Source organism: Xenopus laevis, chromosome 1L (assembly GCF_017654675.1).
Source record: "Xenopus laevis strain J_2021 chromosome 1L, Xenopus_laevis_v10.1, whole genome shotgun sequence".
NCBI lineage: Eukaryota > Metazoa > Chordata > Amphibia > Anura > Pipidae > Xenopus > Xenopus laevis.
This window is the reverse complement of record NC_054371.1, coordinates 174,522,564-174,542,199: the sequence shown is the minus strand read 5'-3', so window position 1 is coordinate 174,542,199 and position 19,636 is coordinate 174,522,564. Positions and strand designations below refer to the sequence as shown.

The 19,636-nt window shown below is 40.6% G+C and overlaps 1 protein-coding gene across 4 annotated transcripts; it reads right to left on the bottom strand.

Moving 5' to 3' along the window:
• Positions 1 to 621: 621 nt before the first annotated feature.
• Positions 622 to 15,389, bottom strand: ccdc92.L (coiled-coil domain containing 92 L homeolog). 4 transcript variants are annotated; one of them, XM_018262700.2, is made up of 4 exons: positions 15,067 to 15,389; positions 2,714 to 2,854; positions 2,214 to 2,255; positions 622 to 1,815 (listed from the first exon to the last, which is right to left on the bottom strand). In XM_018262700.2, the coding sequence occupies exons 1-4, from the start codon at positions 15,119 to 15,121 to the stop codon at positions 1,040 to 1,042; spliced, it is 1,014 nt and encodes a 337-aa protein (XP_018118189.1). In that variant the 5' UTR covers positions 15,122 to 15,389; the 3' UTR covers positions 622 to 1,039. The 4 variants fall into 4 exon arrangements, with proteins under 4 accessions (XP_018118189.1, XP_018118197.1, XP_018118204.1 ...); XM_018262708.2 differs by having other exon boundaries at positions 2,714 to 2,850; positions 15,067 to 15,388; XM_018262715.2 differs by lacking the exon at positions 15,067 to 15,389 and adding an exon at positions 14,346 to 14,986.
• Positions 15,390 to 19,636: the final 4,247 nt, after the last annotated feature.

Genomic DNA, 19,636 nt, shown 5'->3' with positions numbered 1-19,636 from the left:
AGCCTCATGCCTTCATGCAGTTTAAGTAGACACAGGTATCTTATATCAGTTCAGCTTGCAAACTGCTGGCCGCCTGCACTTTGTGTATCTTTACTAGTAGCAAAACAAGACCATAACAGTCCCCAGTGCAAAACATTAATCATATCCATCCTTGCCCAATCGGCAACCACAGAAGGGCTTCTGCAAGCTTCTGAGCCCCAGTGCCCCCTTTAATGGCACTTATCCTGATTATACTGTAGCTTTGTGTTTTAACATATAAATTGTCAGAACTGCAACTTAAACTGTCACAAGATTCCTATAAATGACAAGAACATTGTAACTAATAATCAAGGCTCAACTGGCGACTTACATCTGCAACTTGATGCAAAAGCCACTTGAGAGATAAATTCTGCATTATGAAGCAGAAACCCCTACAGATCTGCTCATGTGAAGGCTTGGCTTGTAAGATTATTTTAAGGAGCAATAGTAAGCATTAGAAACCGTCATCCCTTACTAAATATGGTACAGCCAAAATGAATGCTGTCCTATATTCACATTACACCTTCACAGAAAAGCTGTAAACTTAGAATAAAATGTATAGAAACACTAAGTGGCTTAGAAAAAAACGACAGTAGTCTTAAATCTAAATGACACATCCATGAATAGTATTGTTAGTGCTGCCAGAGAAAGGCATTGTACTGCAGCATGGGAAATACAGAGTAGGAAGTAGCAAGAAGCTCTTATTGTGATGCTTGTCTTGTGGGTATAATATCAGAGCAGACTAGTAGTAAGTAGTTGTGTGTATAGTGTGCTTGCTCCAGCACAGCTAGATATTGCACATACTGGTGCAAGCATTAAATAGACATGTAACAGCAGCACTTAGTTAGTGAGGAATCATTTGTAGTTGGTGTTTAAGGACAGCCCCTTCCATTTTGACATCAGAGAATGGGTTTATATTTGGCATGCAGGGTACAATAGGAAATAATAAAAAAATCATCCCTATATTCTGCCTGGCCACACAGTAAATAAAAAGCAAATTTATGGTTACTAAATAGTTGCTCTAAATAGTTCTGTCAGTTCCTGAGTGCTTCCTTACTATTTTGCTTCCATTAACTTGATCCACTGCTAATGTTTCCACCTCAGGCTGGGAAACCACTTGGCTCGGCACAGAACTTGCATGGGGGATGCGATGGGCTACTCCAATATGGGCCTTCTGCTTCTTCTCTTTGGCTGGACTGCTGGAGTCAGAGCGAATGGGAGGGATGACTAGTGGCCTCTCTTTGATCATCTGCGTTTCTACAGATTGCCTGGCCAATAAAAATGGAGTTGGGTCGGGCATGGCATCCACAGGCTCTCGCAACATTATCTTTCTGCCGTCTGCCCCGAGCCTGTAGACTTCTGCAAAGTCCGCATTGAGGGGAGTAGAGAGGCTCTTTTTCATTCTGCGCCTGGGAGTTTCTGGTAGTTTTTCTTTGGGAGGGGACGGCTTGTAACTGGAAAGTACTGGGCTACCGGGCGGTGCAATATCGGTTGTCCCACTAGTTGAACTCAGCAGCTTTTTCTTGGTCGCATGGAGTTGGGAGGTGAGATATGCAATGGTGCCAGCCCTCTGCTCTAGTTCACTGGAAAGCATGTTGAGCTTGTGGCTCTTCACTTTCAGTTCTTCTAAATACTTTTTCTCTCGTTCCTTAATTGTGTTTTCCAGTACCATAATCATCGAATTTTTCTGTTCCAGGTCTTTTAGCAACTCGTTATTCTCAGTTTCTTTGACTTTTAGTTGCACTTCCAGTTCCTCACATTTCCTCCTTAGTTCGTGGCTTCTGGACATACTGGTTCCTAGGGAAAAAAAAAAGCAGGGCTACCAGTGACCAGAGACTGAGTGTTTTTGGAATTCCTAAATGTGAGTCATTTGCATGGTTTGCATATGGGCCTATGTCCATTTAATAAACACTGCGGATCCCTTCTGATAAATGCAGTGTTGGAAGTATGTTTGAATGCAGAATCCGCAGAATTAGAGCCCAATTATGGGCACACACTTATTTGCAACATCACACTTGTGCAAGATGCACTGATATACTGTACATGTAGATGTAAATTAGTGGTTGTTTTGGAAAATAGCTTGAAGTGATGTGTGTTATTATGTGTTCTGGCTTGTGTCAAAACAATCGAATTGCTGAATAATTAGGACAGAATTATGAGATAAAGCAAAAATCAGTGGGCATGACATTCCTTACCTGTCTCATCAGGGCTTTTAAGAATTAATTCATATGTCAGATCTGAAGTAAAAAACAAAATGAAAGGAATAAGGAGTTAATAATGAACCGTAAAGCACAGAGATCCGGCACTATTTGCAGTGCATTTAGTTTCATTCAGCATTGAATATAATTGAGTTAACACAAAAACTGTGCAATGCGCCTCAGATTTGTCAGTATTGGGGCAAAACTTGCCTATTGCTGCTGCTTCTGGAGTGTCAATACGAGAGAGAGCTAAAGTGTTTGAAGTGATTTGCACAAGATATGATTGGTGGGCCCTGGAATGAATGCACTATGGGTATACAGTATAGGGCCCCTTGATTTGTGCTTTGGGCCACATTCCACCAGTAGTCACTGATATCAACCAGCACAAGAACACGGTTATAGTGACTGGAACAACCATCGTTATATGTCCATGTGATCAGATGGGAGAGGCTGGAGGAGTGGATAGACAGTATATATCCATATGTAGGTCCATGTACCTGTGCAGTGCTGCTGTAGGCGTCGGATCTCTGAGTGCAGGCCTCGCAGCGTGTTGGCGTGTTCCTGCTGCAGAAAGAGCAGATTCTTCTGGGCACTTTGCAGCTGGTTCTCCAGATTAGAAGTAGCCATGGCAATACTATCTAAGAGAGAACGGGGAAATATCTCAGCCAATAGCTCTGTGCAACAGATTCTCTACAAGGAGCCAGAAAGTCTGATAATATTTACCACATGAACAAGGCAATGTTTCAGAACACAGCAGAATAAAGTATCATATTGTAATAATAATTACCCTGGATCACAACAAGCTGTCAGTGAAACACAGACACAGCAGTAATGGTTTTGTGTTATACGTGTAAAGGACAACTATACCACACACATGACAGTTTCCTCATCAGTGATGCCAGTTGATACAGCTTCAGCTCCAGGAGGGGAAACAATATCAGACATCAGCAGTGTTACCCGGCGGTTATTAGCTTTGACCCACTACCACAACAGCATCTGCTCATGTCACTATTGTATTACACAAGTCAGGAGACAAGCAGGACAGATGCACATATGTATGCACACAGCGGAGCATCACAACTGGCAGCCTGCCTGGCTTTGTCACTGTCAGTATAAAGTACACACAGATATCATACAGCCTTAACACACATACAGACATAACACACGTATCATACAGCCTTAACACACGTACCATACAGCCATAACACACATACCATATGATACAGCCATGACACGTATCATACAACCATAACACACGTATCATACAGACATAACACACGTATCATACAGACATAACACACGTATCATACAGACATAAAACACATATCATACAGACATAACACACGTATCATACAGACATAACACACTTATCATACAGACATAAAACACATATCATACAGACATAACACACGTATCATACAGACATAACACACGCATCATACAGACATAACACACGTATCATACAGACATAACACACGTATCATACAGACATAACACACGTATCATACAGACATAACACATGTATCATACAGACATAACACACATATCATACAGACATAACACACGTATCATACAGACATAACACACGTATCATACAGACATACTGTAACACACGTATCATACAGAAATAACACACGTATCATACAGACATAACACACGTATCATACAGACATACTGTAACACACGTATCATACAGAAATAACACACATATCATACAGACATAACACACGTATCATACAGACATAACACACGTATCATACAGACATACTGTAACACACGTATCATACAGAAATAACACACGTATCATACAGACATAACACTGATCACCATTCAGTTATGACTGATCACCATTCAGTTATGTCTGTCATACAGACATAACACACGTATCATACAGACATAACACACGTATCATACAGACATAACACACGTATCATACAGGCATAACACACGTATCATACAGGCATAACACACGTATCATACAGGCATAACACACGTATCATACAGACACAACACTGATCACCATTCAGCTAACTTAAAGGTAAACAGTAAACTACACAAAGGACAAAATAGCCCACAATGTATATATAACCAATTTAAGAAGTATTTGTGATTTAGCAATATTGGAATTGTACACATCCAGTCTTTGTGCTCAATGTAAATGCAATATAAACATTTTGTTATCATCTCTGTTTCCTGTTATAGTACTGATATATGATGCAGTAATATCCATATTCTGATTAATTCTTCCCATCCCTGTATGGAGGTGAGACATGCCTGGGTCAGGAGATGAACAGTACAACTGATATACAAAACAAGCACTACAGATACAGCTGTGCTACTGATCAGCCTCATATCAAAGCAGCATGGATATGGGATCTGTTGTGCAGAAAACTCTGAAATACAGGAAGGCCATCCCCCCTCCTAGAGTCCCATTTAGGAAAAACATTTGATTTCCTTGTTCTCTGTAATATAAAAACAGTAACTTGATGGTAACTACACTGAATATAACCATATTGGGTTGTTAATGTTTAAACGGGTTGCCCACCTTCCAAAACCTTTTGTTAGTTCAGTTGCTATCAGTACACCAGAAATAGACTTTTTTCACTTGCTCTTTATTTTTTACGTTCGACCAATTGGACCAAAGGCAGCTGATATAATTGATATATAACAGTTCAGAGACTGCACCTGAATTACTGAGCTGTCAGACTGAAGCACCAGACAGAGAATATGGCTGACAATAATAACAGGGATTGCCTGTGCCTCCTCCTTACACTATGCTTGGCTCCCTGTGCTGGATTTTCAATCTTGTGTGAAGAGCAGAGCTTTCCTCAAGGTGGTCACATAATGACTCCTTCTGGGTTAGACCCCCCCATTAATGTATCAGCATTTTTCTTTTGGTTGGGTTACAGTGGATCCCTTTAGTACAGTGAAAATGTCTCCTCCAACAAACAATATACTTTGTAGACAACACTAATGAAGAGAGGGGACATTGTACATGTTGAGGAAGATCTTGTGAGGCACAGGTGTGCACTGATCAGTATTAGTGACCCTCAGAGCTGAGGTCCTGGCTTCCGTTTTGGCCTGGTCACCTTTAACGTATGTTATTTTATCTCTGGCTTTCCTCACACATTCTAAAGCTATACAAGCAGTTAAAGGAGAACGAAAGCTTAACAAAGAAATATGGCAGAAATGTTTTACATGATGTTTTGGGCTTCTGTGCCAGCTCAAGGCAACCATTGCCCTTTAGCAGCAAAGATCTGTGTCTCTGAAGATGTCCCCCATCTTCTTTTCTGCCAATTCACTGCACATGCTCTGTGCTGCCGTCACTTACTGAGATTAGGGACCGACTTACAATACACTATATATAATACAAGGCTGATTAGTAATTAATTCAGATTCTCTTACATTGAAGCTCCAAAACCAGCACAATTCGCATCAGAGCTTGTCTTTTAGCATCAGCTTATTTAACAGGCAAATCTAATTTTCTGTTTGATGATTTGTGATGACTCCTAAGCTTAGATTCTCAACAGCTGCTCAACGCCCACTGAGCATGTGCGTGTCACTGACACTCATAACCAAATCAAAGATGGGGAGCACCAGTGCACAACTTAAAAGGCCTGGATCTTTAATGTTGTAGAGATGCCATACCTTTAGGATGGAGCGACAAGCTCAGTATGTGAAAAAAGCACTTCTAGTCATATTTGTTTTTTTTAATTTGGTTCTCCTTTAAGTGTCTCTAATGAAATGGAGTAAGATCATGTTGCCAACACCATGCCATATTCTTACATATTTGCAGCCCTGCCTCTAACCCAGTGGAGTGAGATGTGAGCTGCAGTGCTACCTCTGCTGTCAGGTTACTTGCATCTGTCACCAGTCTGCTCTACAACACAAATTATTATTATTATAAGGCTCCATTATTATAACAGGCTCCATCTAAATGCCATTTTCTCTGCAATTTGTTATGTCTAGAGTTGTATGTGGCAGATGTACAACCAGATATGATGGATTTCATCCCACTGTTAAAAGGAGAGAATATAGCAGTCAGTGGGGAAAATCATTTGCCAGGCATTACATGTAACACTATCTCTTGTAGCTCAGATTTTTCTATAGCCTAATGAAATACAAATATACTCTTTGTTCTACACCGTAGATTTGATTCACAGTTTGATCCATCAGAAGAATCTAAATTGTGTTAGAGGTGAAGCAATGACAAGGGAAATTATAAAGAATATATACAGTATGTATTTTTTATACAGTGCTACAGGGTTATCCTAGATTCTGCCCTGTCCTTCGCTCCTCATATCCAGTCACTTATTATATCATGTCACTTCCACCTAAGGAACATATCCAAAATACCGTCATTTATCACCCAAGATGCTGCCAAAATTCTTTTTCACTATCTCATCATATCACGTCTAGACTACTGTAAGTCTCTTTTAATTGACCTTCCCCACCAGAGACTGTCACCTCTCCAGTCCATAATGAACACTGTCCCCAGGCTTATACACCTCTGCCATCCCACTCTGCCAATCCCTGCACTGGTTTCCACTACATTTCAGAATAAAATTAAAATTATTGACCCTGACATTCAAAGCACTTCATGATTCTGTCCCTGCCTACATTTCTGAACTCACCTCTAGATACTTACCCAACTGCTTACTAGGCTCCTCTTCTGACCTGCTACTCAACTCTTCTCTCATTACCTCCTCACACACTCTCATTCAAGACTTTGCAAGGGCTGCACCCCTCCTCTGGAATTCTCTCCCACAGTCTGTCCCACTTTCTCCCAACTTTTCTGCTTTCAATAGATCTCTTAAAATGCACTTCTTTAGAGAAGCCATTACCTCACTCCATTTAGCTACCAAATGCAATACCACATACAGTATTACATCTCTCACTTGTTTTTTTTTTCTTATCTTGCCCACTCCCACACCTTGTGCCTTATTCCCTTCCCCTTTGGATTGTAAACTCTTTAGCACAGGGCCTTCCTCACCTTTTGTACAGGTACTGGTTGTTATGTATGTAAAAGTTAGGTCCATAAATATTTGGGCAGAGACAACTTTTTTTTCTAATTTTGGTTCTGTACATTACCACAATGAATTTTAAATGAAACAACTAAGAGGCAGTTGAACTACAGACTTTCAGCTTTAATTCAGTGGGTTGAAAAAAAGATTGCAGAAAAAATGTGAGGAACTAAAGCCTTTTTTTTTTTAACACAATCAGTTCATTTCAGGGGCTCAAAAGCAATAGGACAATTGACTCAAAGGCTATTTCATGGGCAGGTGTGGGCAATTCCTTTGTTATGTCATTATCAAGGAAGCAGATAAAAGCCCTGGAGTTGATTTGAGGGAGGGGGGTGCTTGTGAAAGATTTTGCTGTGAACAGACAACATGCGGTCAAAGGAGCTCTCCATGCAGGTGAAACAAGCCATCCTAAAGCTGCAAAAACAGAAAAAATCCATCCGAGAATATTACAGGATATTACAATATTAGGAGTGGCAAAATCTACAGTTTGGTACATCCTGAGAAAGAAAGAAAGCTGGTGAACTCAGCAAAGCAAAAAGACCGTGGATGACAGTGGTGGATGATCACAGAATCATTTCTATGGTGAAAAGAAACCCCTTCACAACAGCCAAACAAGTGAACAACACTCAACAACTCCAAGAGGTAGGTGTATCAATATCCAAGTCTATCATAGAGGAGAGACTGCATGAAAGTAAATACAGAGGGTGCACTGCAAGGTGCAAGCCACTCATAAGCATCAAGAATAGAAAGGCTGGATTGGACTTTGCTAAAAAAAATCTAAAAAAATACAGCACAGTTATGGAAAAACATTCTTTGGACAGATGAAACCAAGATCAACCTCTACCAGAATGATGGCAAGTATGGAGAAGGTGTGGAACAGCTCATGATCCAAAGCATACCACATCTCTATGTGATGGCTTGGGCGTGCATGGCTGCCAGTGGCACTGGGACACTAGTGTTTATCCATGATGTGACACAGGACAGAAGCAGCCGAATGAATTCTGAGGTATTCAGAGACATACTTTCTGCTCAAATCCAGCCAAATTGATTGGGTGATGTTTCATAATGACCCAAAACATACAGCCAAAGCAACCCAGGAGTTTATTAAAGCAAAGAAGTGGAATATTATTGAATGGCCAATTCAGTCACCTGATCTGAACCCAATTGAATATACATTTCACTTGTTGAAGACTAAACTTTAGACAGAAAAGCCCACAAACAAACAGCAACTGAAAGCCGCTGCAGTAAAGGCCTGGCAGAGCATTAAAAAGGAGGAAACCCAGAATCTGGTGATGTCCATGAGTTCAAGACTTCAGGCTGTCATTGCCAGCAAAGGGTTTTCAACCAAGTATTAGAAATTAACATTTTATTTTCAGTTTTTTAATTTGTCCAGATACTTTTGAGCCCCTGAAATGAAGTGATTGTGTTAAAAAAGGCTTTAGTTCCTCACATTTTTATGCAATCTTTTTGTTAAACCCACTGAATTAAAGCTGAAAGTCTGCAGTTCAACTGCATCTGAGTTTTTTCATTTAAAATTCATTATGGTAATGTTCAGAACTAAAATTAGAAAAAAAAATTCTCTGTCCAAATATTTATGGACCTAACCTTAACTCTATATGTTCTATGTATGTCATTTATAGAATTTCTTTGTATAAACACAATTATTTTACAGAGCTGCACAATATGTTGGTGCTCTAAAAATACGTTATTATTAATAGGGATGCACCAAATCCCCTATTTTGGATTCGGCCAAACCCCCAAATCGTTTGCAAAAGGTTTCTGCCGAATACTGAACCGAATCTGAATTCTAATTTGCATATGCAAATTAGGGGTGGGAAGGGGAAAAAAATTGTAACTTCCTTGTTTTGTGACAAAAAGTCACGCAATTCCCTTCCCTGCCCCTAATTTGCATATGCAAATTAGGATTCAGTTCAGCCAGGCAGAAGGATTCGCCCGAATCCGAATCCTGCTGAAAAAGGCCGAATCCTGGCCGAATCCCGAACCGAATCCTGGATTCGGTGCATCCCTAATTATTAATAATAATAATAATACTAGGCTATGTAGCACTGTAAAATAGTACAATATAGAAAAGTGCAGCATTATAATAAACAAGTATAAATATACATATAATAGCCATGCGGTTAGAGACACAGTAGGAAATCCCTGCCCTATAGAGTTTATGATCTAACAATGAAGAATGAACAATAACCCACATAAACCTACAGTTACCAACTGCATTATAGTTTATATTTTCTTTTCAGCCTATTGTGATTGTATGGAGTTACTAGTTCGGAACATAAGTATTTACGACACCATATACTACACCAGGGGTGCCCAAAAGGTAGATCAGGATCTACCAGTAGACCTTTAGCTGGTGATCAGTAGATCTCAAGACTATGTCAACAAACAGCTTGTCTATTTAATCCTCCTGTTTCATGCTTTTCTTTCAGATATTTTTGTTAAGTTACATAAGAAATTGTTGATTTTAAAAATAGCAATATACATTTTCAGTATTTAAGTAATATTTACATGGAACAGATGCTAACAATTCTTTTATGGATGTAGATTATAATGGGACATTATCACTAAAAGTATAAAAGTAGACCTTGCTTTAGAGTAAAGTATGGGCCCTCCTGTACTACACTGATGGCCCACCTAGTATTTGTTATAAGTTTTACATTTGGTATCAGACACTAATATAAACACCAATATCTCAGGAGCTGCCATGGGAATTCTAGTAGCACCATTGCCAGTTCTATTTGTGGGGTGTGTGGTGAAATGTTCATTTCCTATGAAATGGCTTGGCAGTGCTTGTTTTAGCTGAGTTATTCCCTATCTGATACAATAGAAAGGGAGGAACATGATGATTCTATTATCACAGCAGCACCTAGGATTTACTTTGAGATCGGTTCACAGAGTATTAGATTTCTAGATATTGAGATTAAAGCAGTGATTCACAAAATACAGCCATTATTGTTCTGGAATAAAGAGGGATCATTATAACTGATTAAGAGCTGATAGTTTTCACCTAATGGGATTATTAAATGGGCCACCAGCATTTGAATGTCTTGGGAATTTGTAAGGAAACAACTGATTGTGAGAATAAATGAAAGTATATGAGCCAAATGTTAAAGGGTTTTATGAATGCACCAGTGAACTGGACTGGTTGGCTCTGGAGGGGAAGTTGGATGGACTGAAAGGTAATTGCATTTGTGGGGCTGGGAGAAAAAAAATTGAACAGTACTTGAGAATGATTAAAGGAACAGTAAAACCAAAAAATGAAAGTGTCCTAAAGTAATGGAAATATAATGTACTGTTGTGCTGCATTGGTAAAACTGGTGTGTTTGCTTCAAAAAAACAACTAGTGTTTATATAAACAAGTTGCAATGAAGCCATGGGGGCGGCCATTCAGAGATGAAAAAGGAGAAAAGGCACAGGATACACAGCAGATAACAGATGAGCTCTGTAGAATACATTGGAATTCTTCAGAACTTATCTGTTATCTACTTTTTATCCTGTGCTTAAATGGCTGCCTCCATGGCTACACAGCAACTTGTTTATATAAACTATAGTTGTGTTTGTGAAGCAATTACACCAGTTTTGCCAGTGCAGGACACAAGTACATTATATTGTCATTCCTTTACAACACATAATTTTTTGGTGTTACTGTTCCTTTAATAGTGATCATGTAACAGTGCTGAAACTAACTATAACTAACTATAATAACTCCTGCAAGAGGGAGTACAAAGAGACAATGGTACAGAATGAGTGGTAACCTAATATAAATAGCAAAAAACCCATCAGAGCATTATCTGCAAAGAGTTTGTATGTTCTCCTCGTGTCTACTTGGGGTACCCCACTTCCCTCCAACTCTCCAAAAACACATAGGCAGGTTAACTGGTTCCTGATAACTATGACCATAGTGTGTGTGTGTATTTGACAGGAACCTTAGATTGCAAGCTCCACTGGGGCATGGACTGATGCAAATTAATCTGTAAAGCAATGAGGAATTTGTCAGCCCTATATAAAGAATAACAATAATTCATGATCTACCATGAGATAACTTCTTCTGATCTAACTGACTCTGAGAGGGAAGATCTAGCAGCCCCTGCAGGACCAGTCTTTATATCCAATATGAAGACTATTTAAAATTAATACAAAATAGCCATAAAAGAAAATTGGGGTTTTATAGACAGTGCTGGTTTAAAGACACCTATGAAAAAAAAATAGAAACAAGTGCTCGTTTAAAGGGGAACTGTCATTCCTCAACAAATATGCCCATCTGCTTAAAATGAAATAAAAAAAAACGTAATCTCAAAATGGCTGCATATTGTGTTTTCCCTGCGTGCTGTATACTAATATGGCAAGGCAAAAATGTACATTGTTCCTGTGCTCAAACCAAACACCTGCAGTTTCTGTGCTTCCTGAGTGCCCTGTGCTGCAGCAGAAGAGCAAGGAGGGCACAGCAAAGACACCCCAACTCTGAAGTTCTTGATTTGCTTCAGCTAAATGAGTGAGGGTCAGGGCGCACGTTCAGATTTGGGTAGATTAGTCACCAGCAACAAATCCTCTCTTCTTCGGGGCGACTAATCTCCCCAAACTGCCTCCCGCTGGCTAGAATGTAGATCGCCGGTGGGATGGCACTCAGAGCGATTGGTTTTCCGAAGTCGCCCCCAAAGTTTCCTTGTGAGGCAACTTCGAGGTAGAGGTAGAAAAAAGAGGTAGAAACCAGACCCACATCTGCCCTTACCCAGCAAATATATACAATTCCTATCTTATTCTTATTCTAAATAAATACAAATACTCGGCGAATAAGTAAAACAAGTCTCAACCTCTCTGTATAAAAGCTATTCTACTAGTTCATTCTCAGTTATATTAAGCACACCTCCCAACTTATACAACACATGGTATATGAAAAGTGAAGCTGCATGTTGTGATCCCAACTGTTTAGGGAGTGCCATGATATTTGTCTCTTAAATGAATAAATGTGCTATTGTTCATTCTTATGTTTCCCATGCTTAATATATAGTTAGTCAGAGGGAACTGCTGTTACTTAAATACAATATCACAACAATATCTGTACCATTTACATAATTTAGCCTAAACATGCTCCTAACTTTGTATAATTTCAGTACTATAATGCCACCTGCTATTAACTAACTGTCAGAAAGCAATGTTGGAATGTACCTGGACACAATATGTATGCCAACATGTTTACTCAGCATAACAGTGAGTTTATACAGTATATCAATAATCTATATACATATATTTATAACTGAACACATTTTTAAAACTTTTTATATGAATATATATATCTGTATATGAGTATAACACATTGTTGCTCCTTATCAGAAGGACACATTTGCAAGGGCTTTGATCATGTATCTGTTGCACACGTGATTCCTGCCAGAAAGCCCAGTGAAGGACACTGCAGTGAGCCTGGATGAGCCTAATATGGCTGATTACAATAGCTTGCACTCAGGTAGATACAAGGTTACACACAATGTCAAGCAAGGGTTGGGAACTTTCACATACTCACAGCACTGAGTGGCCAAATCAGTGTTCATATAAAATTGACATGGATCATACTGCCCCTAAAATATTTCTGCTGTAAATGAAATAACACCCTGGTTTTTATAAGGAAAATCCTCAGATTCTGGCAAACTTTTAGCCACTTTGAGTGTGACACGGTAAGGGGTGAGCAAAATGTGTGTGGTCAGAACAGCACTCTGCTCTGTGACCAGTCTAATGAACAAGTTGTGGGGACGATGTGAGCAGCATTTTAGCAATCCCTTCAGCATCATCGTCATGTTCTGTTCAGATTAAAGGGAAAAAGTCACTCCCTAAATGTACTGATATTTTTCTTTTCACTGCACAGTGTTAAGGGCAGCACTTTGTCTTGCAGGATTGTATTGAGAGGGAGACAGGAGGCACAGCACTTAGTAGGAGATGGTTGATGTCATTGATACTCCCAGGAGCACACACAATGGATAGGTCATAATGACACACAGACCATGCTGCGCTCTCTTTGTTTCCATAAAAGCATGAATTATTAAATGCCTACGGCTAATATGCTTCATACAATGGGAAAAAAAGCTTGACTAGAAAGCTGTGCTACACTGCAGTTTGTTAATAACTGGACCCTTACGTTCCAACACACAGCCAATCAATGCACACAATGGGCACAACAATGGGCAATAAAGAATCCAAACCCCACATTGTTACATTAGATATGAGGTGTGGCCATTTCCTATGGAAATAATGTATCCAATAATAATAATAATAATCATAATTAATAATAATAACATCCATACTTATCAATTAAGTCATCCCAAGCATGCCACATGGATGCCAATCACTCAAGGAAATCTTTTCACATACAACAAAGCTGAGGTGCCAGTACCCAAGAAATCCAGTCCAGAGCTTAATGATGTCCAACCCGTGGCCCTCGAGTTATTACTATAACTATATAAGTGAGGACAGGGGGTTGGACAGCCCTGCATTTCCATCTGCATTGCAGATCCCACAGCCTTTTGGTGTGCTCACTAAATCACTTTTATTAAAAGCTCATGTCTCCAACTCTCAGCATTAGATGCTGTACTGGTGATGTACTAGTGAGGTGTTGTACTAGTGGGGTGTTGTACTAGTGATGCACTAGTGACGTACTGTGCTAGTGAGGTTCCGTACTAGTGATGTACTATTGGGGTTCTGTACTAGTGGGGTTCTGTATTAGTGATGTACTAGTGGGGTTCTGTATTAGTGATGTACTAGTGGGGTCCTGTATTAGTGATGTACTAGTGATGTACTAGTGATGTACTAGTGGGGTTCTGTGCTAGTGATGTACTAATGGGGTTCTGTACTAGTGATGTATTAGTGGGGTTCTGTACTAGTGACGTACTAGTGGGGTTCTGTACTAGTGATGTACTAGTGGGGTTCTGTACTAGTGGGGTGCTAGTGAGGTGAGGTGCTAGTGAAATGTTGTACTAGTGAGGTGAGGTGCTATTGTTGTATTAGTGAGGTGCTATTGTATTAACGAGGTGAGGTACTAGTGGGGTGTAGTATGAGCTCAGTGACACCCCCCAAACCTGTCCCTGTGGCAACTCACCCAGCGCTCTTCACCAGCAGCAGGAGGCGTATGGGCTCAGTATGGGCTCAGTCAGACACGGGCAGGAGGTGCCATCCTGAGGCGCAGACAGACAGGGTAGTGAGATATAGTACGAGTGTCCCCACCCTGGAAGAGATACAGGCGACTGTACGGCTACTCCCAGCCCCCAGTGATGAGCAGAGGAAACCGCCCTTAGTGTCCCACGGGGTCAGTCCATCTTTACACACAGGCGATGCCCCTGCTGCTCAGTGATGACGACAAGTACCAGGGGCGTAACTAGAGAGGAAGCAGACCCTGCGGCTGCGGAGAGGGGGGGGGGTACATGAGGCCCTAATTTGTATACAATTTCAATACGTGTAGGTAAAACAGGTAACGTCTAGACATTTTGGAGGCCTGAAAAATAATTTGCTGCTGGGCCCAGTGATATGTAGTTGTGTCACTGATGAGGAGGATTCATTAGCGCATCTCTCCCTCAATCACGAGTCCCGAGCTGATGAGAGACACGAGAATGAGAGGCAAATCCTTAGCACTTAATGCTGATGATGCCCAGGGCTTGTTACCTACACTGGATCCAGTTAGACTGCACATTGCTCTCCACTCGCCCCACCCTGTCCCTGTCCTAGCGCTGCAGCTGCACCAGTACAGGAAAGAATTGCGCTTGTATAGAGCAGGAATAGCGCCAGGAGAGACAGGTGCATTCGCTACAATATACAATATATACCTCTTGTGTATGTGAGTTCGCGGCTTCTCTTCAGTAAGTGGGCGCTGTGGCTCATGCTCTCATGCCCGTTCTTATGCGCCCGTCAGTCCGGTCAGCCCCGCTCTTATCTCCCTGAGCTACCGACCACAATAAAGCGGTGCATGCCGGGAGGCCTCCTGCAGCTCAGTCTGCCCGAGGGAGGAAATTGGAATTGCTCTCTACACATCCACCTGCCCCTCTGTAGTAATTCTGCTGCCACCCGCCAGCCACTCGGGCCCCCAGGTTTGCGCCAGCTGACTGCAGGGAAGCACGCAAGCGCAGGGCTCAGGTGCAATGCGGTCACCATAGCAACGGGGTGACCCAGGAAATGAGAGAACGAGCTGCAGTGACAGGGAGGGAGGGGCAGCCTCTGGGCGTGTGAGCTGCATCTTCCTTTCAGTCTTATTCTGTGCAAAAAGCCCCGGCGGTTCTGGGTGGTGATGCTCCAGTTCTCACTGATTCATAAGCCATAATCATTCAGAAGATTTGCTCCTATTCCACAATCAGTGAGTAGAGATCCCCACAACATCAACGTCTCTTTGGGCAGTTTTTCCTCATCAAAGGACTTAGATTTTAAGCTCTACGGAACAGAGGCCTGTACTGAAGTGCCACAGACTGCCAGAATGATTTGCCTCAAACATACAGTGGTGTGAAAAACTATTTGCCCCCTTCCTGATTTCTTATTCTTTTGCATGTTTGTCACACTTAAATGTTTCTGCTCATCAAAAACCGTTAACTATTAGTCAAAGATAACAAAATTGAACACAAAATGCAGTTTTTAAATGAAGGTTTACGTTATTAAGGGAGAAAAAAAACTCCAAATCTACATGGGCCTGTGTGAAAAAGTGATTGCCCCCCTTGTTAAAAAATAACTTAACTGTGGTTTATCACACCTGAGTTCAATTTCAAAGGTTATAAAGCCATTTCTAAAGCTTTGGGACTCCAGCGAACCACAGTGAGAGCCATTATCCACAAATGGCAAAAACATGGAACAGTGGTGAACCTTCCCAGGAGTGGCCGGCCGACCAAAATTACCCCAAGAGCGCAGAGACAACTCATCCGAGAGGCCACAAAAGACCCCAGGACAACATCTAAAGAACTGCAGGCCTCACTTGCCTCAATTAAGGTCAGTGTTCACGACTCCACCATAAGAAAGAGACTGGGCAAAAATGGCCTGCATGGCAGATTTCCAAGGCGCAAACCACTTTTAAGCAAAAAGAACATTAAGGCTCGTCTCAATTTTGCGAAAAAACATCTCAATGATTGCCAAGACTTTTGGGAAAATACCTTGTGGACCGACGAGACAAAAGTTGAACTTTTTGGAAGGTGCGTGTCCCGTTACATCTGGCGTAAAAGTAACACAGCATTTCAGAAAAAGAACATCATACCAACAGTAAAATATGGTGGTGGTAGTGTGATGGTCTGGGGTTGTTTTGCTGCTTCAGGACCTGGAAGACTTGCTGTGATATATGGAACCATGAATTCTACTGTCTACCAAAAAATCCTGAAGGAGACTGTCCGGCCATCTGTTCGTCAACTCAAGCTGAAGCGATCTTGGGTGCTGCAGCAGGACAATGACCCAAAACACACCAGCAAATCCACCTCTGAATGGCTGAAGAAAAACAAAACGAAGACTTTGGAGTCCTGACCTGAATCCTATTGAGATGTTGTGGCATAACCTTAAAAAGGCGGTTCATGCTAGAAAACCCTCAAATAAAGCTGAATTACAACAATTCTGCAAAGATGAGTGGGCCAAAATTCCTCCAGAGCGCTGTAAAAGACTCGTTGCAAGTTATCGCAAACGCTTGATTGCAGTTATTGCTGCTAAGGGTGGCCCAACCAGTTATTAGGTTCAGGGGGAAATTACTTTTTCACACAGGTTTGGATTTCTTTTCTCCCTAAATAATAAAAACCCTCATTTAAAAACTGCATTTTGTGTTTACTTGTGTTATCTTTGACTAATAGTTAAATGTGTTTGATGATCAGAAACATTTTGTGTGACAAACATGCAAAAGAATAAGAAATCAGGAAGGGGGCAAATAGTTTTTCGCACCACTGTATAGAGCAGCTTAACTAAACTCTAATCATTTCTCTTATTGCAGATTTTTTTGGGGAAAGGGCAATAAACGTTTTTATATTTTAAGAGTTCACATTTTCAGCAGAAAAGAGGCAAGATATGTACTTTAAAAGATTTGTACACCTTGCAAAACTTCAGTTGTATTCAGATAGTTCACCAGAAATAGATTTTTTTAAAATTATTTCCTATTTTCTGTTTGTGAAGTTTTCCTAATATTGAAGCTTCATTTTTCTGGGGGTCGCCGACTCTGTAAACTGGTCTAAATTGATACATTAGTTGATACATTTCTAATCTTTGTCCCAGCTAAGCAGAATCTCTGAGTTTCAGGTGGCTGTTAGAATTGATACAATACTTGCTAATATTGCACAGATGCTGCTGAGAAATGTATCAACTAATGTAGCAAATTGTAACAGTTCAGAATCTGCACCTGAATCACTGAAACAGCAGAGACTCCTTTAAGGGCAAGGCCAGACGTGGCGTTTTTTACGTTTCGTTTTTAAAAAAACTCAGTCAGCCGTAAATACACAGAAACTGTACTTTGACTGAAACTAATGGATAACGCACTATGGCAATTCTCACATGGCGTTTGCAAGCTGAAATCCGCCACAGGATGCCAGCATTGGCGTTTTTTAGCAGAAACACCAATACGTCAAGAAACTACCAAATCGATATACTCTATGGGATCTGCAAGTTTGAAAACACACTATACGTAAATACGCAGCGTATTTTAACTATAGCGTCCAAAACTCGCAATATAAATGACACATATACATGTTTAGAACTGGTGACGTAATTACGTTGCGTATTGACGATCTTTCCTTCTCCATTTTGCATGTGAATAGTTTTTCTATTTCTAAATAGCTTTTCTATTTCCAGCCAGCAGAATTATGGGGAACAAGAACAATGAGAAGTGCATGTTGGGAAAAGAAACCTACGTGCTGAAAAACGCATGTTGATGGTCGCGTGTGGTTTCAGTGACGTGTTTACAATTTACAGTTTACAGTACAGTTTATTTAGATTCACCTCCAGATGAGCTCACTTTTGTGAAAGCTGCTCAACTTTTTGCAAGAGATTTGCCCACAAAAGTCATGGCAGCAAGGGGCCACATATATGGGGACAATCACTGTGCATGTGCGCCCAGAATAAAGGCTTTGTACATATGAAATATTTGAAATTCTATTGGCAAGTGTGCAGCACAGCGTGTGGAGTAGGCAATTCAATATTAATGCAAATTGCTCTGCTTTATCCCTTATTCTCCAACAAACATCAATTAACATATTTTCAATAGCAAATCAGGGATATAATTAGCAATGTTTACACAGTTTTGATGGTACGGGACCATGTTGTTTACATGGCACATGCACATTAGTATAGATAGCAATTGCAAAGCTGAGAGCTGTCTCATATGTGCTCTGCCACTGGATAGGCAAGCTGGCACAGGCAAGCAGTAAACAATAATATTACAGGGTACTATTATATATTTAATGCCTGTGAGAACAATAGGTTGATAGGTAGATCAACTGCTAAACTGTAAAAAAAAAATCTATTTTTATAGGGTTCCCACTTTTCTTGAAAAAAAAATACAGAACTTCCTATATTTTTAACCTTCCCTGTTGATAACATTGGCATCCTCTTTTTTTACTGACAAGCAGGTAAAATAACTGGCTGGTGGCAAAACTATATTTTTCATGTAATGTTTGAGACTTGTTTTTGACTATAAAGGCATTCTAACTTCAAACAAGCAACAGATGGGGGTCCTCAAAATTGTTATTTGTAATTGGGATATACCTTTACTAAAGGAAAATATTAGCTGATTTTAGCATGATACTTTCCGCTGATATGTATAAATGAAAATAAGCATTGAGGTTATAAGTTCAGGACCACTGGCAGGTTTAAAGAAGAAGTAACGTTTAAAACTAAGTAAGCTTTATCAGAAAGGTCTATATAAATACACAAGTAAACCCTCAACGTAATGCTGCTCTGAGTTCTCTGTCAAAAGAAACACAGAATTTCTTTCCTTCTATTGTGTACTCATGGGCTTCTGTATCAGACTTCCTGCCTTCAGCTTAAACCTCCAGGGCTAGGGCTTGAGCATGCTCAGTTTTCTCCTTTCTCCCTCTCCCCTCCCTTTTCCCCTCTCTCCTCCCTGCTGTAATCTGAGCCCAGAGCTATGAGTGAGCAGGAAGAGTGAGTGGAAGTCTCCGAAAATCCAGGCCTGTAAACAACCCCTTTAATGAACAGGGAGCTTCTATCTTGGCTCTGCCTTACTGCCAATCTGCCACAAGCACAGACAAGGTCACAGAGACTTTCTGTTCATTGGCCATGTTTTGGTGATCTTACTAGCTTGTCTGGAATCAATGGCCATTTCTACAATGTGGTATTTGGGGGTGTGGCCAAAAATGGGCGTGGTTCCACAAACATTTTTTGCCTCACTATGTGACTGTGAGGGCACGCCAGTTGGCTCTTAAAACAGCC